General features: G+C 41.2%; 1 protein-coding gene across 1 annotated transcript; it reads left to right on the forward strand.

Annotated features, from left to right (window-relative positions):
* The first annotated feature begins 21425 nt into the window (after nt 1–21425).
* Nucleotides 21426–22415, forward strand: LOC138369239 (uncharacterized). The gene has a single exon (XM_069332179.1). The coding sequence runs from the start codon at nt 21426–21428 to the stop codon at nt 22413–22415; it is 990 nt and encodes a 329-aa protein (XP_069188280.1).
* The last annotated feature ends 3936 nt before the right edge of the window (nt 22416–26351 follow it).

The raw sequence follows: 26351 nt of genomic DNA on the forward strand, positions 1-26351 counted from the left end.
CCTCCCTACCAGCCCTCCCTCCTACCTCTCTGCCAACCATCTACCCCTCCCTCCTACTTTCCTGCCAGCCATCCCGCCTACCTTCCAGTAGTGAAGTTGAGGACTAGAACCGTGCGAAACCACCTGAGCAGGTGAGCCAATTGCCCCCCCCCCCTAGCTCAGGTGGTGCACAGGTGTCTAGTCTTCAGGGTTTCTGGGGGTTCCCTGGGGGTGGGCGCGTGCCGTCCGGCTGCGCGGCACCAGTCCTCCGGTAGAATTGTGCCTGTAGGACTGATTCTGTGTGTGGGGTGTGTGGGGGTAGGGGATAATGCGGGGTAAGTGACAGTAAGTGTGTTTAGCATTTGTGGAGGTGTGTGATGTGAAAATATGCGTGTAGATAGCGTAGAGTTAAGCAGTGTAAGTAGTTTTCAGTCCAATCTTCTACTCGAAGCAATGCAGCAGCATAAAGATTTTATAGAAATAATATTTGCACAAAGACTGTCAGTGTCAGGTTAAACAACTAGTTGACCTCCACACGAGCAGAACTAGCAGCATTACAACTAGCTACCAGTACATTAAAAAACATTGGAGGAGGAATAATATTTTGTGATTCAAAGTCTGCTTTTCAAGCAATCAAAAACTTCTCCTGGAAGATCAACAGCAAGAACCTCATACTACCAATTATAAATGATCTAATTGCTGCACAGAGTAAAGGGTCTCGAATATCTTTTTTATGGATACCTTCAAACATAAATATAACCCATCATAATGAGACAGATATTGCAGCCAAATTAGCGTGCAACAAAGATGAAGTTGAATTAGATCTCGGTATCCCCATCTCTACTGTCAAAACTGTATTGGTTCAAACACTCAGGTCAGATAGGAAATAAATTACTGACTCCCAGCGACCTCAAAGTACTAGTATTAAAAACTATGATTTGTTCACATCTGAAACCTATATCTATAGACATCACAAAACGTCCAACAGACTGTGCGACACAGTGGTTGCAAGGATCAGGTTGGGTTACCGTTACCTCTGGCAGGTGGCTATAGGTGACAGATCTCCCAATCCCGAGCGCTCAGGGTGCAAACTCTGTGAGCAGAAGCTTCGACATGATCTTCCACACTACATCACCGAAATGCCCAGTTATTAGACCTCTCACACCAGTTGGCATGAGGTACCTGGAGCTTTGCAATTACTTTATTCACTCTCGTATTCTTGAGGATATCCTCACAGTGCACCCAAAATTTGCCAGTGCAGGCTTCTAAACATATGGTCCTGTATGACTAACCATCCTGCGGGATGGGGACTTTTATTACCACTGCTACCTTATTCACTCTTGAGTTGATGATATCCTCAAAATACATCTAGAGTCTACCAGTACAGACTGCCTGTCATATGCCTCTGTATGACTAACCATCCAGTGTGATGAACTCCACTTTATATAGTCTAGGGTAGCTGCACAAATGCAGATGTACCTCATCTATTAATAAAAAAAAAGTCATGGGTCATTTTAATGCTAGACACACTAGCCTGGGTCACACCAAAACAAACAGGAATTGCAGGGTCTTTGTAAAATACTTAAGAGATAATAACATGTTCGTTTTCAACTTTGACTCCTCTAACGTCACACACCACATGTCATCGCCCTGTTGATGGACGGTTGAGAGGTGGGACCAAAGAGCTCAACCCCCGCAAACACAACTAGGTGAGTACAACTAGGTGAGTACACCTCATGGGTGGCAGGCTTGATTATGTCCTTTGTCGTGGTCTCATTGATAATGCTGTCGGAGGATTAATTGTTCACGAATTAGTTAGTGATCACTTTGCCATATTCAGTTCATACACAATCAATAATGTCAAACCCCTAAACATTGAAAAAAATTAATATCCCTGAAAATTTACACATGCATCTCAAATTCCGCATTTCTGAATGGTATTACACTTACTGTTTTACTACCATCAATGCATTATATGAGGACCTGGTCACTGAAGTAACCGCCTTTTATGACACTATTGTAAAATCCACAAGACTCAAAACAGTGGAGAAGGGACAGAGGTGGTTCACTGACTCACGCCTTAAGCCCCTGCATGACAGAGTTCTATTCCTAGCTGAGCCGTATAAAACGCATAAAACAGCTGACACCTTCAACATATTTCTTAAGGCCAGCCGAGAGTTTAGAGCTAAAGGAACAGGTGTATAACCAGCACTGGGAACAGGTTTTGCAAGGCATCAATCATGCAAGATCCTCATCCCAAATGTGGAATAAAATTAAAAAGATTTCCGTCCTAGCAGTCGTCAACTTGATCACCATTCACCTGTAGACTATGCCGACATGCTGCTTCAACAATATGCAAGCACTGCCAGTATAAGCAGCCTGCCCCTAGATGTACAACACCATCTGGCTAGTACCAAAATAAATCGTAACATCAGTATTAAAATTGCCTGTAGTGAAATAGAGCCAGATGATAACTATGGCATAACCCCCTTTCAAATTAAAAATGCACTCAAGAAAGGTAAGGCTACCTCTCCTGGAGAGGATGACATCAAATACAATACCATGCGAGTACTTGTTGAGATGGCAAATAGCCCTTTGCTAGAATTGTTTAATTAAAGTCTCAGGCAGGGTGTCTTACCCGACCGCTGGACACAGGGACTCGTAATACTCATACCCAAGCCTAATTCACAAAAATTCAGACCCATTTCTCTGACGTCGTGCATGTGTAAATTTCTTGAGAGGATTATCCTTGACAGACAAATGTTTAAAATTAAGCCCCACCTTGCCCCTAACCTGTATGGTTTCCTTCCTGGAAGAAGCACACAAACATGCTTTTCTGAATATTTTAACACAGAGGGACCAAGCTCTCAGGCGGCATTTATTGATCTCCAAACTGCTTTTGATACAGCAAACAGAGAAATAATCTTAGAACAACTAGCCTGGAGGTAAGGGAAGACTTGATATGGCTCAGGGGTTACCTGAGTAACAGAACCGCCTCAGTCCTTTTCATGGGGTCAAAAGTGAACTTTGTGCACCCTTTGATGCACAAATTAACAATTGATATCCCCACACTCCCTGACGAAGCCGTTATTTGTTATGCCGATGATATATGCATTGTTGCAAATACCCAAACTAGACTGCAAAATCTACTGGATTCACTCGCCGCTAAAAGCATTGAATGTGGTCTTGTTATCTCTATAACCAAATCCAGAGTTCTCCATCCCCAACAGAAAACTCATGTCCCTATAACTTTCTAGGTCAACAACCAGAACATTGAAATGTGTAGGCAGCACAAATAGCTTGGAGTTAGTATTAACAGTGACATTGTAAACGATCTACATCGTAGGTTAAAAGAAAGACTAAAACCATTGAAAACACATATTGGTAAGAATATTGGTATCAATATTAAATATGGTAGACTATTCTTTATGATGTTTGTTAGATCTCTCGTTGATTATAATGATTTGCACTTAATTAATTTCCCCTCCTCTGTGTTGGACAAACTTGAAGTAGTACAGAATGAGGCCATGAGGATAATTCTTGGTGCTCCAAGATGCACAAGAATCATCAACCTGAGAGAAGAACTGAAGCTTCCAACCACACTAGCGAGAATCATGCAAGTGAACACTACCTTTTGCCTTAAAGTCATGAGAGACCCTACATCTCTTGCATTGCTCAGAGATAAATTATTTAGTACTGTTAACACCCTATTGACTGGTGCCGACATACCAACTCACTCCTTTTATGATAAATGGCTGAGCAACAATGCCATTAAAAAACTCAACATTATAACATCTCATTAAACTCAACATTCCTTTTAATTGCAATCTTCCGGTCTCTGATATTCCTCTCTATCTGTACCCCACCATTAAAGTATCATACACACCTGTCACCAAGAAAGATAATGAAAATCTTACTCTTCTCAAAGTTGTCACACTCGAAACAATTGCCTCCTCATCAAGAATTTAAGATCTCACGAGCACTGTGTATACACCGATGGCTCAGTCCAACCTTCTACTGGACGGACTGGAGCAGCATGTAGGTTTTATAGAAATAATATTTGCCCAAATACTGTCAGTGTCAGGTTAAACAACTGGCTGACCTCTACACAAGCAGAACTAGCAGCATTACTACTAGCTTTAGTACATTAAAAAACATTGGAGGAGGAATAATATTTTGTGATTCAAAGACTGCTCTTCAAACAATCAAAAACTTCTCCTGGAAGATCGACAGCAAGAACCTCATACTACCAATTATAAATGACATAATTGTTGCACTGAGTACAGGGTCTTGAATCTCTTTCGGTATGGATACCTTCACACATAAATATACCCCATCATAACGAGACAGACATTACAGCCAAATTAGCGTGCAACAAAGATGAAGTTGAATTGGATCTCGGCATCCTCATCTCTGCTGTCAAAACTGTATTGGTCCAAACACTCAGGTCTGATAGGAAAGAAATTACTGACTCCCAACGACCTGAAGGTACTAGTATAAAAGATATGATTTGTTCAGATTTGATACCTATATCTATGGGTTGCATAAAAAGTCCACCAGACTGTGCGACACAATGGTTGCAAGGGTCAGGTTGGTTTACCGTTACCTGTGACAGATGACGGATCTCCCAATCCTGAGCAATCCAGTTGCAAACTCTGTAAGCAGGAACTGTGGCACGATCTCCCACACTACATCACCGAATGCGCAGTTATTAGACCGTTCAGACCAGTTGGCATGAGGTACCTGGAGCTTTGCCATTACTTTATTCACTCTCGTATTCTAGAAGATATCCTCACAGTGCACCCAAAATTTGCCAGTGCAGGCTACTAAACATATGGCCCTGTATGACTAACCATCCTGCGAGTTGGGGACTTTTATTACCACTGCTACCTTATTCATTCTTGTGTTGATGATATCTTCAAAATGCATCCGGAGTCTACCAGTGCAGACTGCCTATCACATGCCTCTGTGTGACTAACCATCCTGTGTGATGGATATTTTTTAGCATTACATAGTTAGCTTTTTTGACACACTGTACTCTACTTCATATAGTCTAGGGTAGCTGCACTAATGCAAATGTACCTCATGTATTAAAAAAAATAATAATAACAGTATGTAGGAAGGATATGTTGAGGGCATAGAGGGAGAACCCCCCCCCCCCCCCTCTCCCATGGATGGACCGAGGGTAGGAGATCGAGCTTTTAAGATGGGTGGTTAGGAAGAGGGGAATGGAGGGGAGCGGGCGGTAGCTTTGACTGATAGCACAGGGAGTTTAACGAATGAGGGAAAAAAAATTACATCTTAAAAGGTGTCTACCAGTCTTCAATTTTTTCCTTTCTATCAAATCATATCAGTGGCAGCATCACTCAGTAAATTCAATCAAAGTCAGTAAGTAAGCATTTACTGAATGAGGGAATTTTTTTACATCAATGTCAACATCTTTTTTTACAATATAACAATTTTTTTACAGCAATTTTTTACAAACGTCAACACCAGCAATCAACAGGAGTGAAACACTCCTTCTAAAGATGTATTAATATACGAATGTACTTAAGGAAATTCCTGTTTCAAATTTCCTCCGTGGTCTGACATTGTCACATTTTTAATCACGTGTTTATTTTCGTGATATAGCATAGACACGAGTGCTCCCACATTGACAGTGGCTTGATAAAAAACGTGATGTAACCCCCTCACTAATCTGGTTGCCCATGGGAGGTGAGGATATTTAAGGTAAATACCTCGAAGTCTCTATCTCTTTTAAGGATCTGATTTAGTGTCGTGGGTTAAGGCGTACTAGTTATGGCAGCTAATGGAAGGTAATTGTGCTTTCTGGGTTCGAGTCCCACTGGTGGGTGTTGTCTAAAGTTTGAGATATATATAACTATACTAGCAGTACCCGCCACGCGTTGCTGTGGCTCAGACTGGTTAAATGGGAAAGAAAGAAAAGAGAAAGTGCACGCTTCTAATATGTTCAATTTTACAATGCTTGTGGGTATACAATATGTTTTGTTGTTCCATTGTCTGTGGAGATAAAGAGATTGTCAGGTTTGCCGACTCTTGAACACGTTTGACATGAAACATAGAGGCTGCAGAAGGCTTATTGGTCCATACACGGGAGGCATCTCCCGTCACGCAGGGTGCAGTCGCACCTCCACAGATCTCCAGTATCATCTATTGATACTGGTAATGGCTCAAAAGGGCCACCACTTACGGGCTGTTCATGCCCGTGCCACCTTTTGGGTGGCTTAATCTTTATCAATCAATCAATCAATAAGATCTGTTCACTTGAGAATGAACCATGGAGGTTCGAAACGTTGTGCAAATTATATAAATAAGTGTAATACACTCTATAGTAAATCACTTCTTTTCTTCACCTTAAAAGTACGAAAATGAGTTTTGGAGAACTCCTATTTCAATTAAGCCCTGATGCTAAGAAAATAGTTAGAGGGATAGAAGCCCTAAACCAGAAAATAATAAATACAGAATATGCGGTCATATTCAATGAAACATGTTTGAAAGAAAACTTGCTGCCAGTATACACCAATATATATATATATATATATATATATATATATATATATATATATATATATATATATATATATATATATATATATATATATATATATATATATATATATATATATATATATATATATATATATATATATATATATAGTAGTAATAATGAGTAGTAATATATATATATATATATATATATATATATATATATATATATATATATATATATATATATATATATATATATATATATATATATATATATATATATATATAGTAGTAATAATGAGTAGTAATATATATATATATATATATATATATATATATATATATATATATATATATATATATATATATATATATATATATATATCGTATCTAGCAGTCAGAACGCACTTCTCGGCCTACTATGCAAGACCCGATTTGCTTAATAGGCCGAGTGATTGTCTATATTTTCAATAAATTGTTTCCTATTGTTTTTTTAAATTGGTTTAAATAACGGGAAACTCTTTTTCAAGCAATTCTTCTTTTGACATTACTAAATTGTAGAAGTTAGGAGGCAATGAAATTCGTCCTGAGGTCACATCAATGGATTCGTTTCCGTTGGCGAGAGAATGATTTGTAGATAAAGGCATTCTCTCGCCTTGGTTATCCTTTGCGCTTCATCAACTGTGCCTTCTCTCAAGCTAAACGAAATTTCTTTCATCCTAAACCTTCTTCCAACACTAGTAGCACTGTACTATGCCTTCCCTTCATATCTGAACTCAAAACTTTTACCAATACCTTTCGTCCTCTTGACATTAAACTCGCCTTTCGACAAACTAACACACTTCGTAGCAATCTAGTTCACACTGCTCCTCCTGCTTCTAATGCTGCTGGTGTCTACTCTACTTCCTATTCATCTTGTCCTCTCCAATACTTTGGCGAAACTGACCGTACACTGAATGACAGACTTAAAGAACACAAGAGAAGTGTTAAGTCTGCAGACACTAACAATGCTCTCTTCTGCCATGTGAGGGATTCTAATCATCCCATTGATTGGTCTTCCTCCAAAATAATCTTTCGTGCCTCTACTCTACACAGACGCCGTCTTGTAGAACCGGCTCTGATACACTATGTACCCAACATGAACTTGAGTCCTGGCTTTGTTGCTGTGGACTCTTCCCTTTCACAGTATATACTCAAATGCTCTAATCTTTCTAACAAACGTGACTTAACATAAGCTTACCCCTTCCATTTATCTTTCTTTCTCTTTCCTTTTCTTTCTCTCTTCTCCCCTTTTTCTGTTCTTGTCTTCTCCTACGCTCCCTTGCTATCCTCTTCTTATTCCTATTACTATCTCCTTCTCATTCGGTGGTTATAATGGGAGCTGCCTTGTATGGGCCAATAGGCCCTCTGCAGTTCTCATTATTACTACTATCCCCTACACCTTACTTTCTTCCTCAGCTCTCTCTTGCCTATTTATTGCCTGTCTCTACCTCCTCATCACAGTCGACTTGAGAATGGTCCAGGACGGACCGAAACGTCGTCGTCCCTTCAACTTCTAGTGTGTGGTCTGGTCAACTTACTTCAGCCACGTTATTGTGACTCATCGCCTGCACATGGTGAACTATGCCTGGCCAGGATGAAGCCAGAGGAAACTCTGGTGGAGGTCCGAAGCGATTCCAGCGATCAGAATCGCTACGGAATAAGACAATTTACATTTATATATATACAATGTACTTTCTTGTATATATATATATTTGAGAATATTGACTTTTGGGGATGGCACTAATTCAAGTGACCTCAGTCAAAAAGGACTCCACTCACAACACTAGGTGCTATGCACGCAGATTATTTACATTGAAACTGATATAGGTGGCGTAGAGCCGCCGCCAAATTCCAAATCATTGGTACTGTATTATCCACTCGGTCGTGGAACTCCTGTAACTGCTGATGACAGCTGTAAGGGTAGCTCCAAGGACTCTCACATCAAATTTAAATTTGTGTGTGTGGCTATGAAATTGGTTCGACTCCAAGTATCCAGAACAGCATATAATCAGTTTCAAGTATGAGGCAGAGTTTAATAATAAGACACGAGTATTTGAAGGTGTAGATGGAAAGACACTTGTCATTTAGTAACAATTAACATTCATTCACAAAACTTTATAATAACAATACAAAGCAACAATAGATTAACGGAACTTTAAACTACGCTTCAACACTATACTATCAGCCAGTATAGTCGAACTCCAGTTCTGACTACTCGCAGCTCCTCAACAAGAACTAACTGAAACAGTGGATGACGACTCAGACGCAAGTATACGTTCTAAGTGACGGCGGCAAAACAACTTAACTATCAACCACAAATACACAACAGACAAACTGGTCACAGTCTTCTGTGCACCAAGATTTTTAAGTTAGAGCTCATCGCTCTGGATGGTAGTCAAGGCAAATAATTACATTACAATACTATAACAAACACAGGACAATTAATATAATCAATATCAATTAAAACAACAAGTTTAACACAATTACGTTAATTACTGTCCCATCGACAGTGAAAGCAGGGTAATTTGCGTTAAAATAAGATCTATCAACACAGACAGTCAGGCAATCAAACACTGTTTATCGTCGGTAATTATTAAAAAAACGGGCAATTAGCAATCGGTGCGTAACTGCACTAATTACTGACAAATTGACAGTTGTGACGGTAACACGTTGGTGTTCGGCTGTTTCAAAAGCTAGGGGTATGGCCTCGTCACACAAAAGAAAATAAAGAAAAAAGCTGGAACTTTCGTCTGTGGTAAGGTAATGGGAAGACACACAAAACACAAGTAAATTTAACAATGAAATTTTAATTACGTTAGAAAAGCAAAACATGAATAAAATTGGACATAAAAATTGTAACATAAATCAATCAAACAAAATAATAAGAATAATCACTGGCAAATGAAAAGTTACGTTAAGACAAGTGAGTAATAGCAAAGTAAATATATTAAAGGAAATAATGATGCAGGAATATTGGCTTCAAGCCGCCACCTCCCTTAGTACACGTAAGCCAAGGCTTAGTCTACCAATGAGACGTGTTAACTTGTGGAGAGCACGATATATTCTGTCTTCTGTAGGTCGCGGTGGCTCAGACATCAGCTTGTGTGGCGGGTGGTGGAGCAGGTGCGATGGGCACCAGCCAATCAGCGAGAAGCAGGCGATGGACAAGTGGTTTGCTGGTTTGAGTGGCGGAGGCGAGCAGGTGTGCCGGTGATGGATACGTTTTTGCTCTCTGGGCAAAACTTGTTGGATATATCTTCTATATTAGTTGTTTCTGGGACGTAGTTTGGAGGGAAGAGCAGGCTCAATCTCTCTTGAAAGAGATTATCCTCACACAGTTAGGTAATTCACAAAGAATTATGTTAACACTGACCTGATCACTTAGATCGCCTGACAACCAAGAATTAGTCAACACATTGCTAATTTCCTTACCCCTCAGTATTTACACTTATTAGTAACACTAATTACAATTCACTGACACTGTAATTATTAATTCACAAATTAATACACCACCGGGTCACGCAGACCAAGAAGCATAGTAGTAAATCACGGCACTAAACTCCAGTGCCAAATGAAGACAATACAACACTGTCACAATAATAAATGACAACAAATAATCACACAGAGACCTGCAATTACAAGTAAATAACTGGGTAATCAACCCACTTCATTTACACAAAACTGGCTATCTCCTGGAACAAGAGAAAAAGAAAATATACAAATATTATGAACGTATTATGAACGGTGATGGAATATAGTAAACTGCAAAAGAGAATACACACAATTTATTAAAAAAGCCATCTAGAGAGAGAGTCAATACTCCGATTTACACATGAAAATAGTGTAAATAACAGTATGCCATTCTTGGATGTACTAATAACAAAAACAGGAACCTCTTTAAGCACCAACGTTTATACTAAGCCCACCAACATAGGATTATGCCTGAACGGTAGAAGTGAGTGCCTCCAAAGATACAAAGCCAGTGTTCTCAATGCTTATATTCGTCGAGCGCTTACCCACTGCTCTGAATGGAGCAACGTGAGTAGAGACTTTGAAAGAGTAACTCAGGTATTGGTCAACAACGGATATAGCAACGCGGAAATAAACGCTGCTGTAAGAAGACACTTGGACCGTTGGTATAACCCTGAACATAGAACAGAAACCACAATACCTCCAATAAAATTACATTACAAATCAACCATGCACAGTGAACATATAAAAGAGGAAAGAATAATGAAGGAAATAATCCGTAAAGGAGTAAAAATTACTCCTAACCATAACATAAACCTGATAATATTCTACAAAATCAAGAAGACTCCGAACTCCTTATCAAAAACAGCCCGAAGCCGACGGAGAACCCTCTACAGCAGTCAAGCGTTGTATACATGTACACTTGCCCCCACGAAGGATGTAACCTTCAATGTAAGTACATAGGTATGACGTCGACCAAGCTGACGAGGCGTTTGACATGCCATCTTCAATCTGGTGCCCCTAGGAATCACATGAGACAAGCCCATGACATTACTCTAACAAGAGAAATGTTGAACAAGAATACTTGCATAATAGACAAAACCCAAGATTCAAGAAGATTACAAATTCTTGAGGCAATTCACATAAGAATAGAGCGACCTACCATGAACACCCAAATCACGGAACTATTTACTCTACCCACCATGAGAGTAAGGACAAGACAAGAACATATCGATGCCAACACAGAAGACAATGTCCAACATAACAGGCCAATTACACTGGATTAATCTTTGTGTTTAGATAGGAGATGCCTCGTATGGGCCAATAAGCCTTCTGCAGCAACTATGTTTATCCCTTATGTATCCCCCCATGTTTTCACCTTCATTGTATTATCACCTGACCTAATGCGGGTATAAAATCAACTAGTATTGTAAGATCTGTTCACTTGAGAATGAACCATGGAGGTTCGAAACGTCGTGCAAATTATACAAATAAGTGTAATACACTCTATAGTAAATCACTTCTTTTCTTCACCTTAAAAGTACGAAAATGAGTTTTGGAGAACTCCTATTTCAATTAAGCCCTGATGCTAAGAAAATAGTTAGAGGGATAGAAGCCCTAAACCAGAAAATAATAAATACAGAATATGCGGTCATATTCAATGAAACATATATATATATATATATATATATATATATATATATATATATATATATATATATAACTGAAAACTCACACCCCAGAAGTGACTCGAACCCATACTCCCAGGAGCAACGCAACTGGTATGTACAAGATGCCTTAATCCACTTGACCATCACGACCGGACATAATGAGGTGATAGCTGAGGCTATTTGAACCACCCCACCGCCGGCACTCGGATAGTAATCTTGGGCATAGCATTTTACCAAATCACCTCATTCTTTGGGGCACACGTGAGGAACACAAATGCGAACAAGCCTGAATGGTCCCCAGGACAATATGCAACTGAAAACTCACACCCCAGAAGTGACTCGAACCCATACTCCCAGGAGCAACGCAACTGGTATGTACAAGACGCCTTAATCCACTTGACCATCACGACCGGACATAATGAGGTGATAGCCGAGGCTATTTGAACCACCCCACCGCCGGCCACCGAACCCTATGGGTTCGAGTCACTTCTGGGGTGTGGTATTTAATAGGGTTCAAATAGCCTCGGCTATCACCTCATTATGTCCGGTCGTGATGGTCAAGTGGATTAAGGCGTCTTGTACATACCAGTTGCGTTCCTCCTGGGAGTATGGGTTCGAGTCACTTCTGGGGTGTGAGTTTTCAGTTGCATATTGTCCTGGGGACCATTCAGGCTTGTTCGCATATATATATATATATATATATATATATATATATATATATATATATATATATATATATATATATATATATATATATATATATATATATATATATATATATATATATATATATATATATATATATATATTATTAAATATGACCGAAAAAATAAGATTAATAATTCTAACAGGAATTTTCTCGATCTTTCGTACATTTCTTTTCACTGTTGGTGGTAATTCAAAAATCAATTCTCCAAAATTAATTTTTATTTGTAGTCTGACGCGACACTTGAGCGCGTTTCGTAAAACTTATTACATTTTCAAAGACTTTAGTTTACACATACACAACTGAATAGAACTTGCACATCTCCGATTTGTTTATATCTACATTTGAGGAGTGGTGCAGGAGTATTTGGTGCAGGAGTACTCTGCTGACATACAGGATCCCTTAACCACTCGACCAACACGACCGGACAAAAGAGGATGGAAGCCGAGGCTAATTCCATACCCCCACCGACACTTAGTTGGTAATCTTGGGCATGGTATTTTATCAAATCACCTCATTCTTTGGGGAACATGTGAGAAACACAAATGCAAACAAGCCTATCTGGTCCACAGGACTAAATGCAACTGAAAACTCACACCCCAGAAGTGACTCGAACCCATACTGCCAGGAGCACTCTGCTGGCGTACAGGATCCCTTATCCGCTCAACAAACACGACCGGCAAAAGAGGATGGTAGCCGAGGCTATTTCCATCCCACGCTGGCACTCGGTTGGTAATCTTGGGCATGGTATTTTATCAAATCACCTCATTCTTTGGGACACACGTGAAGAACACAAGTGCGAATAAGCCTGAATGGTCTCCACGACTTTATGCAACTGAAAACTCACACCCCAGAAGTGACTCGAACCCATACTGCCAAGAGCACTCTGCTGGTGTACAGGTTCCCTTAACCGCTCGATCAACACGACTGGACAAAAGAGGATGGTAGCTGAGGCAATTTCCATCCCCCCGCTGGCACTTGGTTGGTTATCTTGGGCATGGCATTTTATCAAATCACCTCATTCTTTGGGGCACACGGAGGAACACATATGAGAACAAGCCTTAATGGTCCCCACGAGTATATGCAACTGAAAACTCACACCCCAGAAGTGACTCGAACCCATACTGCCAGGAGCAATCTGCTGCCATACAGGATCCCTTAACCACTCGAGCAGCACGACCGGACAAAAGAAGATGGTAGTTGAGGCTATTTCCATCCCCCTGCCGGCACTTGGTTGGTAGTCTTGGGCATGGTATTTTATCAAATCACCTGTTTCTTTGAGGCACACAAGTGGAACACAAATTCCAACAAGCCAGAATGGTCCCCAGGAGTATATGCAACTGAATACTAACAACCCAAAAGTGACTCGAACCTTTACTACCTGCAGCCCTCTGTTGGCGTACAGGATCCCTTAACTGCTCGACCAACACGACCGGACAATAGAGGATGGTAGCCGAGACTTTTTCCATCCCCCCGCCAGCACTCTTGGTAATCTTGGGCATGTTTTTTAATCAAATCATCTCATTCTGTGGGTCACATGTGAGGTAAACAAATGCGAACAAGCCTGAATGGTCTCCAGGACTATATGCAACTGAAAACTTAAATCCCAGAAGTGACTCGAACCCATACTGCCAGGAGCACTCTGCTGGTGTACAGGATCCCCTAACTTCTCGACCAACACGACCGGACAAAAGAGGATGGAAGCCGAGGCTATTTCCATCCTCCTGTTGGCACTCGGTTGGTAATCTTGGGCATGGCATTTATTCAAATCCCCTCATTCTTTAGGGGACACGTGAGGAAGACAACTGCGAACAAGCCTGAATGGTCCCCAGGTCTATATGCAACTGAAAATTCACAACCCCAGAAGTGACTCATACCCATACTGCCAGGAGCACTCTGCTGGCGTACAGGATCCCTTAACCGCTCGACCAACACGACTGGACAAAAGAGGACGGTAGCATGTATATATATATATATATATATATATATATATATATATATATATATATATATATATATATATATATATATATTAGTATATTTTATATAGTTTTTCCTGTAGATATATATTATTAAATATGACCGAAAAAGTAAGATTAATAATTCTAACACGAATTAAAGCAGACTCTTTTAAACTCTTTTAAAGCAGAACGCTTTAAAAGAGACCAACGTCGTCTATGCCTTCAAATGCCCTCTTGGGGACTGTAAGCACCAAAAAACCCAGTATATAGGCAAGACAACAACATCTCTTTCTAGGCGTTTAACGATGCTTAAGCAACAGGGCTCCATTAAGGAACATATAATCTCTTCCCACAACCAAACCATCGCCAGAGAAATCCAAGTAAACAACACAGAAATAATCGATAGATACAGTGATAGCAGGCGGCTTGACGTTTGCGAAGCACTACACATTAAGAAGTCAACACCAGCAATCAACAGCCAATTAATGCACAACTATATTCTACCCACCTCAAGACTCCGCTCCAATATAGATATATATATATATATATATATATATATATATATATATATATATATATTTAGATATAGATAAAAAGACAAACTCCGTGATTAAGCAGTTCTGTGAGAAATATATTATATATAATTGGATATGTAGTTTATTTCATGACAAAATAGCACTCTTTAGTAATTATTGAAGAAATATTGTTTTAATTTTCATTTGTTGGCAAGAGAAAGATAAGTAGGCTATCAAAGAATTAATGTCATGAAATTAAACATTACAAAGGAACCTACTCATTCAGGAGGTTCTCTGCACGATCACCAAAATTCTTATCTACATATAATTGAGTTCGTTATTTATTTTTAAGGAACACAAGTATTGAGAGAAAATCTTTATAGCAATACAGACAAGGAGGTTCTATTGGGCACCTGCAGGGCAACTGTATGACATCGGCGTAGCTAATGTATAACAAATGCAGGTTTTATGTATACCTGTTTTTTTATACATTTTTATGATGCATAAAAAAATATTTAACATTTGCAGGGCTAATGTATAAAAACTTTTTAACATATGGTTGTCAAATATATAACATATACAAGTTTAATGTATTACAAACTGTTGATCATCTGCAAGGTAAAACAAATTGTTGAACATCTGCAGTGGGTTATGTATAACAAATTTTTTAACTTCTGCCGGGTTAATGTATAGCAAAATGTTTAAAATCTACATGGCTAATGAATAACATCTGTATGAGTAATGTATAATATCTGCAGTGATAATGTATAACATTTGCGGTGATAATGTATAACATTTGCAGTGCTAATGTATAATAAAATCTTGAACGTGTGCAGGGCATATATATAACAAATTGGGAACATGTGCAGAACTAATGTATAACATCTGCTGGGCTGATGTATAACATGGTGAACATGTCCAAAGCTAATATATAATATCTGCAGTGCTAATGCTTGACAAATTGTTGCAAATATGCAGGGCTTATGTATAACACGTGCAGGGCTAATGTATAATATCTTCAGGGCTGCTCTATAAAAATTGCCTTGCTAAAGTTTAACATCTTCAAAGCTATTGTAGAACTTCACTAGGGCTAATGTATAACATCTTCAGGACAAATGTTTACCATCTCATGAGCTAACATCTTGTTGGCAAATGTATAACATCTGCAGGACTAATATATATATATTGTTGGCAAATATATAACATCTGCAGGGCAAATGCATAACATCACCATGGTTTATAATAACATCTGCAGGGCTAATATATAACATCACCAGGGCTAATGTAAAACATATGCAGATCTAATGTATAATATATTCATGGCTAATGTATAGCATCTGCAGGGCTAATGTATAAAATCTTATATACGATAATGATAGTAAATTATGCAAAACCATCCTATAAAGATAATTGAATACTACACTATAGCGACAGTGGATAAATGTATTATATTTGCACTCTTTACGAAAATCCATGTTTTGTGCCATTGTACTAAATTTTTAGCATGTCAAAACCTGCAGAAATGTAAATGAACCTGTCCTAGATCTAAATAAAGAAACATGCAAAATATATGCAATACTAGGCCAAGTAAAGTATATTCATATATTACTCTAGGATTGGAAAAAATTATATTTTATTGTTGCCTTCTTTGTCAGGCATTTAAGAAAATCTGTTGAACAAAAGATGGATTTTTTCATTTAATATAACATATTGAGTACTTTACATTCACATTCGCAACAGTTACAATCCCATTTAGAGTCTGGAATGAGTTATAAAAATATTCTTATGAATAAACGCTTGTAATTCTCGGGAAGTTTATCGTCTTGCCTCCTCTCGTCTGTTCCTCTAGCTCCGTTGTGGCCATGACGGTCTCCTGTCTATTTATTTTATGGGAGGATTATTACTCTTCACCCTGAGAGGTACTGAAAATTATTTCCTATTGTTAAATTATATAACCAAGTCAACTATATTTCCTTCAGCTGCTGACACCAAATTAGTAGTAGTAGTAGTAGTAGGTATCCATCAGTCTCGGAAGACTATTGAGTGGCACTCTGGTTGTTGGTCTGAAGTGTTCTCTCCAGGGCCCAATGCCTGGATATGGAGGAAAAGCCGTTATCCAAGCAGCAGGTCCACCCCCTCTCCGCGGTGCAGAAAGTTTACAATAAAAAGGCAAACCGCCAATACGATTGGTTCCAGCGCCGGCGCAGAATCTGCCAGAACGTGGTTGAAGTCATCAACGAACTGCCTTACGGGCTCCAGCTTAGGATTTTTGCTCGAGGTTGTTCGAGCATAGTAATATTGCTTTAAAGCTGTGAGGTGTCTACATGCATCAGAAAAATCAATGTTCACAAATGCTTATTCTTTTCTGACTTCTTGGTCAGGAAATCCTTCAAGTACCTTTAGGACATCTTTCTTTGCAGTCTTAGGTCAAGTGAAATGTAAAGTTAGAACTGAATAATAAATAAACTGAAAATAACACTTATATACAGGAAAAATACTTGTGTATAGTATTATAAAAAGTTTAGCAACTTGCAAGACATGAACGCATGGCTAGCAGAGAGCTTTGGCCAAGAAATCAATGCATCATTGCACCAAACAAAAAGCAAATATGATGTTCGGATTTATATATAGAAGCTTCAGTATCAGCAGCATACGTATCATGTTTCTGATATATCTAGCACTGCTGAGGCCCACTCGGACAACGTTGAGCAGTTCTGGTAATCGTACTACAGTATGGACGTAGACTCTAGAGAAAGTAGAGAGCAAGATGACGAGGCTGATGCCTCGTATCGGGGACCTTTTCTGCGAATACAGAGTGATGCAATACAAAATACAGAGTGGTAACCTTATCAGACCGGAAGGCAAATGCAATAGAAGTATTAATATGAAAGATATCAGGATCGATATAATACCTGTCTTGTTGTAAAGTAATAATTATTAAATGATAAGTTTAAATCCTTTAAGAGCTAAGGTTATCCCCTCCAGCTGATTTCATATATACATTCATTTTGGGTTTCAGTGTATAATTAAATGTAATAATTATATTTATAATAATTATGTAATTAATATAATAATTATAAAAGAAATAATAATTACAGTAAACTAAATTCATAATATTTTCTATCCGAGTTTGATGTGCGAGAATTCATTTCGAATTTGCCATAAACGGGTTCCATTGTTTGATCCTGATGTCCAGATTTGCTTTATATATCGAAAATTATTGGACATTAAAACAGTTCTTCTCCTTTTCGTTTCCGAAAAAATTAAGATATATTTTATTTCCTTTTGTTCTTAGAAGTGTTCAGAGATAAGGTTTGGCTGCGGTCTCCTCTTGTCTGCATACCTGTGTTGTACCTGTAACACTTGTGTTTGTTAGGTGTCATTAATGGCTGCCTGGTTGGTGCTCTCTCACCTCTTATATTTATCACCTGATATTAATGTCAGTGGGAAACGTTTTGACAAAATGAAGAGCATCTCATATCTTTTGTTGGTGATTGATGTAGGGACCGGTTGACCAGACGGATGCTGTTGACTGGTGTGGTGACAAGTTGACCGGAGACTGATTGCTAATGACTGTTGGGGGGTGAGGTGTCTGTTGACTGTTGCTGTTAACTGCCGTTTTCATATGCTGATTGTGGACTGATGATGGTGAGCGAAGCTTGACTGTTGACTGTAGAATGATGCTGATAACTACCATGGTGATTGCCTAACTGCTGACTGGTTCTGGTGAATGCTGGTGGTGACAAGTGAACTGATTCTTGAGAGGGTTTTGGTAACGTGTTGACTCTAGACTGACGCTGTTGACTGCTATGGTGACAAGTTGATTGTAGTCTGATGCTCTTGATAGGTTGATTATAAACTGATTCTAGTGACTGCTGTTGGGACAAGTTAACTGTAAAGTGATGCCAATGACAGCTGTTAGAGACAGGTTGACAGTAGACTGATGCTGATGACTTGTATAGTGATAATTGTGATTTGCATAATTTAAACCATCTCAGCGAGTGTTTATTGCATTTAAATTTCATGCATAAAGTAGTGGTATTTTAATTTGATGAATACTTTAAAATTATCAATATTAAAATGCTACCAAACATAATGTATATGTGTCGTCAAATTTTAAAACTGGGTCATGAAAGGATATAAGATCACAACATTGAATGTGCTGCGAACTGATGCATAGTATTTCTGCCCTCAGGTGTATTACATGTCCAAGTTACAAAGTAGGAGCTGAGAGTTTTATGAAACAACATATGAGTCACTGCCTCCATTAGTTTATGTCCAGGTGAAAACTCTGGAGCATATGATCTTATGTAGAAACACATGTGAGTCCCTGGGTTCTATAGTGTATTTCCAGAAGACAAATAGGAGCACATGGTCTTATCAAGCAACACATTATCAATGGCTCTTTTAATGTTAACGATTTCCAGGTGACAAAGTAGAATCATAGGGTCATACTAAGCAATACGTGTTAGTCACTGCCTTGTTTAGTATATTTCCATGTGACAAAGTAGGAGCATAATGTCTTATTAAGCAACACATATGAATATCTGGCTTCTCTAATGTATTTCCAGGTGACAGAGTTGCAGGTGTTCAACTGTTCCCAGAACCATTTTTATTGAGACGTACTGACCAGCAATTGGTTGTGCAGGCCTGAAAGACACTTTCTGATCGGGAGTTCCTGGGCCAATGAACGTGCTTAGGAGAGAGTACGAAGTAAAGTTCCCAGCTTTCTGAGTGGATCCCACCCTCACTTCAAAGTTACGGAAGTAATATTGACTCCAAGTATTGTTCTGAGCAATCAGCAAGACCTCGCTCACATTCACAGGACGGTTCAAATTCACCAAGAACCATCCATTGACAACATAATTTGTAACAGCGCAACTGTACACATTCCCGTCGTAAATGCCATCAGCGAGGTTGGCACCCACTCTAATATTGTCGTACAGTGAATCAGATGTGACGGAGGCACCGAAGGCGTACTCCGGGAGGCGGGAGTGCCTGGTGTAGCAGCCACGGACGTTGCTCGTCGCTGTTGTTTGGTAAGATGCGGCCACTACAAGACTGGTGAGCTGGCACCCGAGGACTCCGTCGTGGCACCAGACTTGACACCACTCTAGGGGCGCGCACGCCATAGCGCACTGAATGGTGTCTAGGGATAGACTTTTCTGTTGCACAGTGGAGGTGAATGACGAGGACATCACGGTGACGTGACGCCATTGTTCAAGTTGTCGTCCCTGAGAGTGCTGGACCGTCCACAACACCCACCACAGTAACACTGGGTTCATCCTGCCAACTGGTCCGTGTAATGCGTGTGTAATGTGCCTCACAGTGATGTCCAGATGTCTTCTGCACAATAGTCTAGCGGTGTTCAGCGGTGACAGTGCTGAAGATGATAAGATGTCAGACAATAACCATCTAAAGGAAGATAATATTTGTGACCAATGAAAACATCAGGACTCTTTTCACAGATAATCCGACATCTTCAGATACACGGACCCAACAGTGACCTTTGCTGGAGAGAAACTGATAATGTATAGCTGGTAAGCCATCTAATGTACGCGTCAGGCTCTATGCAATTATTAAATCTATCGATAGAGTTCTTCACGAATAATTAACCAGTTTTAGTCACGAGACATATAAATACATGCTTTCCCTGACTTTACCTTCAAAAATTTTTAAAATTACTTGAGAGAATTACAATATAATGATTTATGATCCTTGATGTATGAGACAACACGGGTGTGTGGAGGACTGTGAGGGACAAGGCGGGTGTGTGGAGGACAGTGAGGGACAAGGCGGGTGTGTGGAGGACTGTGAGGAACAAGACGGGTGTGTGGAGGACTGTGAGGGACAAGGCGGGTGTGTGGAGGACTGTGAGGGACAAGGCGGGTGTGTGGAGGACTGTGAGGAACAAGACGGGTGTGTGGAGGACTGTGAGGGACAAGGCGGGTGTGTGGAGGACTGTGAGGGACAAGACGGGTGTGTGGAGGACTGTGAGGGACAAGACGGGTGTGTGGAGGACTGTGAGGGACAAGACGGGTGTGTGGAGGACTGTGAGGGACAAGACGGGTGTGTGGAGGACTGTGAGGGACAAGACGGGTGTGTGGAGGACTGTGAGGGACAAGACGGGTGTGTGGAGGACTGTGAGGGACAAGACGGGTGTGTGGAGGACTGTGAGGGACAAGACGGGTGTGTGGAGGACTGTGAGGGACAAGACGGGTGTGTGGAGGACTGTGAGGGACAAGGCGGGTGTGTGGAGGACTGTGAAGGACAAGGCGGGTGTGTGGAGGACTGTGAGGGACAAGGCGGGTGTGTGGAGGACTGTGAGGGAAAAGGCGGGTGTGTGGAGGACTGTGAGGGACAAGGCGGGTGTGTGGGAGAGGGGTAAGGGGTCAAGCGGGGTACGTGAGAGAGGGTAAGGGGTCAGGACGGGTATGTAGGAGAGGGTGTGGGGGTAAGACGAGTATATGGGAGAGGGTAAGGGGGCAAGAGAAGTGTGTAGGGTAGGGAATGAAGCGCGACAGGTGTGTGAGTGGACAAGGCGGGTGTGTAAGGGAAAGAAAGGGGCAAGATGAGTGTGAGAGAGAGAAAGAGGCAGGATAGGTGTGAGGGGACTCAGCGACAATGCCTGCAGCCATCGCGCCTGACTGTCTGTGAGGCCCATTCACATGCAGGCGGAACGGCTGGCAGGCTGTCCCTCACAATCACCCCATACACTTGTCATGTTCCTCACATTTCCCACACACCCAACTTCTCCCTCACACAGCGATCCTGCCCGCCTACTTTCCAGTACATCAACCCGCCTACTTACCAGTCAATCAACCCGCCTACTTACCAGCATATCAACCCGCCTACTTACCAGCACATCAACCCGCCTACTTACCAGCATATCAACCCGCCTACTTACCAGTCAATCAACATGCCTACTTACCAGACAATCAACCCACCTACTTACCAGCTAATCAACCCGCCTACTTACCAGCTAATCACCTCACCTACTTACCAGCCAATCAACCCGCCTACTTACCAGCCAATCAACCCGCCTACTTACCAGCTAATCAACCCGCCTACTTACCAGCCAATCAACCCGCCTACTTACCAGCCAATCAACCCGCCTACTTACCAGCCAATCAACCCGCCTACTTACCAGCCAATCAACCCGCCTACTTACCAGCCAATCAACCCGCCTACTTACCAGCTAATCAACCCGCCTACTTACCAGCCAATCAACCCACCTACTTACCAGCTAATCAACCCAGCTGGCTGCCAGTCATCCAACCCTCCCTCCTACCTCCCTGCCAGCCCTCCGGCCTACCTCCCTGCCAGCCAGCCAGCCCTCCCGCCTACCTCCCTGCCAGCCAGCCAGCCCTCCCTGCCTCCTACCTATCTGCTAGGCATCCAACGTATCCTCCTACCTCCTTCCTCCCTGTCAGCCATCCAGCCCTCCTGCCTACTTCCCTGCCATCCACCCAACCGTCCCTCCAACCACTCTGCCAGCCATTCCTCCTACCTCCCTGCCATCCATTCAACCTTCCCTCCTACCTCCCTACCAGCCACCTAACCCTCCCTCCTGCCTTCTTGCCAGCTATCCAGCCCTCCCTCCTACCCTCTTGTTCGCCATCCAGTCCTCCCTCCTACCTCCCTTTCAGTAATCCAGCCCTCCCTTCATTCTCCCTGCCCACCATTCATCTCTCCCTCCTCCTTCCCTGCCAGGAATTCATCCATCCCTCTTACCTCCGTGCCAGCCTTCCAGCCCTCCCGACTACCTACCTGCCAGCTATCCAACTCTCCCTCGTATCTCCATGCCAGCTATCCAACTCTCCTTTCAACTTTCCTGCCAGTTATCCAGCCTTCCGTCCTACGTCCCTGCCAGCCACCAAGGTCTCCCTCCTACCTCCCTACCAGCCCTCCCTCCTACCTCTCTGCCAACCATCTACCCCTCCCTCCTACTTTCCTGCCAGCCATCCCGCCTACCTTCCAGTAGTGAAGTTGAGGACTAGAACCGTGCGAAACCACCTGAGCAGGTGAGCCAATTGCCCCCCCCCCTAGCTCAGGTGGTGCACAGGTGTCTAGTCTTCAGGGTTTCTGGGGGTTCCCTGGGGGTGGGCGCGTGCCGTCCGGCTGCACGGCACCAGTCCTCCGGTAGAATTGTGCCTGTAGGACTGATTCTGTGTGTGGGGTGTGTGGGGGTAGGGGATAATGCGGGGTAAGTGACAGTAAGTGTGTTTAGCATTTGTGGAGGTGTGTGATGTGAAAATATGCGTGTAGATAGCGTAGAGTTAAGCAGTGTAAGTAGTTTTCAGTCCAATCTTCTACTCGAAGCAATGCAGCAGCATAAAGATTTTATAGAAATAATATTTGCACAAAGACTGTCAGTGTCAGGTTAAACAACTAGTTGACCTCCACAGGAGCAGAACTAGCAGCATTACAACTAGCTACCAGTACATTAAAAAACATTGGAGGAGGAATAATATTTTGTGATTCAAAGTCTGCTTTTCAAGCAATCAAAAACTTCTCCTGGAAGATCAACAGCAAGAACCTCATACTACCAATTATAAATGATCTAATTGCTGCACAGAGTAAAGGGTCTCGAATCTCTTTTTTATGGATACCTTCAAACATAAATATAACCCATCATAATGAGACAGACATTGCAGCCAAATTAGCGTGCAACAAAGATGAAGTTGAATTAGATCTCGGTATCCCCATCTCTACTGTCAAAACTGTATTGGTTCAAACACTCAGGTCAGATAGGAAATAAATTACTGACTCCCAGCGACCTCAAAGTACTAGTATTAAAAACTATGATTTGTTCACATCTGAAACCTATATCTATAGACATCACAAAACGTCCAACAGACTGTGCGACACAGTGGTTGCAAGGATCAGGTTGGGTTACCGTTACCTCTGGCAGGTGGCTATAGGTGACAGATCTCCCAATCCCGAGCGCTCAGGGTGCAAACTCTGTGAGCAGGAGCTTCGACATGATAAGAACATAAGAACAAAGGTAACTGCAGAAGGCCTATTGGCCCATACGAGGCAGCTCCTATTCTATAACCACCCAATCCCACTCATATACTTGTCCAACCCGTGCTTGAAACAATCGAGGGACCCCACCTCCACAATGTTACGCGACAATTGGTTCCACAAATCAACAACCCTGTTACTGAACCAGTATTTACCCAAGTCTTTCCTAAATCTAAACTTATCCAATTTATATCCATTGTTTCGTGTTCTGTCCTGTGTTGATACTTTTAATACCCTATTAATATCCCCCCGGTTATGTCCATTCATCCACTTGTAAACCTCTATCATGTCACCCCTAACTCTTCGCCTTTCCAGTGAATGCAACTTAAGCTTTGTTAATCTTTCTTCATATGAAAGATTTCTAATTTGGGGAATTAACTTAGTCATCCTACGCTGGACACGTTCAAGTGAATTTATATCCATTCTATAATATGGCGACCAAAACTGAACTGCATAATCTAAATGATCTTCCACACTACATCACCGAAATGCCCAGTTATTAGACCTCTCACACCAGTTGGCATGAGGTACCTGGAGCTTTGCAATTACTTTATTCACTCTAGTATTCTTGAGGATATCCTCACAGTGCACCCAAAATTTGCCAGTGCAGGCTTCTAAACATATGGTCCTGTATGACTAACCATCCTGCGGGATGGGGACTTTTATTACCACTGCTACCTTATTCACTCTTGAGTTGATGATATCCTCAAAATACATCTAGAGTCTACCAGTACAGACTGCCTGTCATATGCCTCTGTATGACTAACCATCCAGTGTGATGTACTCCACTTTATATAGTCTTGGGTAGCTGCACAAATGCAGATGTACCTCATCTATTAATAAAAAAAAAAGTCATGGGTCATTTTAATGCTAGACACACTAGCCTGGGTCACACCAAAACAAACAGGAATGGCAGGGTCTTTGTAAAATATTTAAGAGATAATAACATGTTCGTTTTCAACTTTGACTCCTCTAACGTCACACACCACATGTCATCGCCCTGTTGATTGACGGTTGAGAGGTGGGACCAAAGAGCTCAACCCCCGCAAACACAACTAGGTGAGTACAACTAGGTGAGTACACCTCATGGGTGGCAGGCTTGATTATGTCCTTTGTCGTGGTCTCATTGATAATGCTGTCGGAGGATTAATTGTTCACGAATTAGTTAGTGATCACTTTGCCATATTCAGTTCATACACAATCAATAATGTCAAACCCCTAAACATTGAAAAAAATTAATATCCCTGAAAATTTACACATGCATCTCAAATTCCGCATTTCTGAATGGTATTACACTTACTGTTTTACTACCATCAATGCATTATATGAGGACCTGGTCACTGAAGTAACCGCCTTTTATGACACTATTGTAAAATCCACAAGACTCAAAACAGTGGAGAAGGGACAGAGGTGGTTCACTGACTCACGCCTTAAGCCCCTGCATGACAGAGTTCTATTCCTAGCTGAGCCGTATAAAACGCATAAAACAGCTGACACCTTCAACATATTTCTTAAGGCCAGCCGAGAGTTTAGAGCTAAAGGAACAGGTGTATAACCAGCACTGGGAACAGGTTTTGCAAGGCATCAATCATGCAAGATCCTCATCCCAAATGTGGAATAAAATTAAAAAGATTTCCGTCCTAGCAGTCGTCAACTTGATCACCATTCATCTGTAGACTATGCCGACATGCTGCTTCAACAATATGCAAGCACTGCCAGTATAAGCAGCCTGCCCCTAGATGTACAACACCATCTGGCTAGTACCAAAATAAATCGTAACATCAGTATTAAAATTGCCTGTAGTGAAATAGAGCCAGATGATAACTATGGCATAACCCCCTTTCAAATTAAAAATGCACTCAAGAAAGGTAAGGCTACCTCTCCTGGAGAGGATGACATCAAATACAATACCATGCGAGTACTTGTTGAGATGGCAAATAGCCCTTTGCTAGAATTGTTTAATTAAAGTCTCAGGCAGGGTGTCTTACCCGACCGCTGGACACAGGGACTCGTAATACTCATACCCAAGCCTAATTCACAAAAATTCAGACCCATTTCTCTGACGTCGTGCATGTGTAAATTTCTTGAGAGGATTATCCTTGACAGACAAATGTTTAAAATTAAGCCCCACCTTGCCCCTAACCTGTATGGTTTCCTTCCTGGAAGAAGCACACAAACATGCTTTTCTGAATATTTTAACACAGAGGGACCAAGCTCTCAGGCGGCATTTATTGATCTCCAAACTGCTTTTGATACAGCAAACAGAGAAATAATCTTAGAACAACTAGCCTGGAGGTAAGGGAAGACTTGATATGGCTCAGGGGTTACCTGAGTAACAGAACCGCCTCAGTCCTTTTCATGGGGTCAAAAGTAAACTTTGTGCACCCTTTGATGCACAAATTAACAATTGATATCCCCACACTCCCTGACGAAGCCGTTATCTGTTATGCCGATGATATATGCATTGTTG

This window comes from Procambarus clarkii, chromosome 27, assembly GCF_040958095.1.
Source record: "Procambarus clarkii isolate CNS0578487 chromosome 27, FALCON_Pclarkii_2.0, whole genome shotgun sequence".
NCBI classification, from domain to species: Eukaryota; Metazoa; Arthropoda; class Malacostraca; order Decapoda; family Cambaridae; genus Procambarus; species Procambarus clarkii.

Bases quoted from the DNA above. Each gene is read 5' to 3' on its own strand.
- LOC138369239 (XM_069332179.1), top strand. From the start codon at position 21,426: ATGAGTGTGAGAGAGAGAAAGAGGCAGGATAGGTGTGAGGGGACTCAG.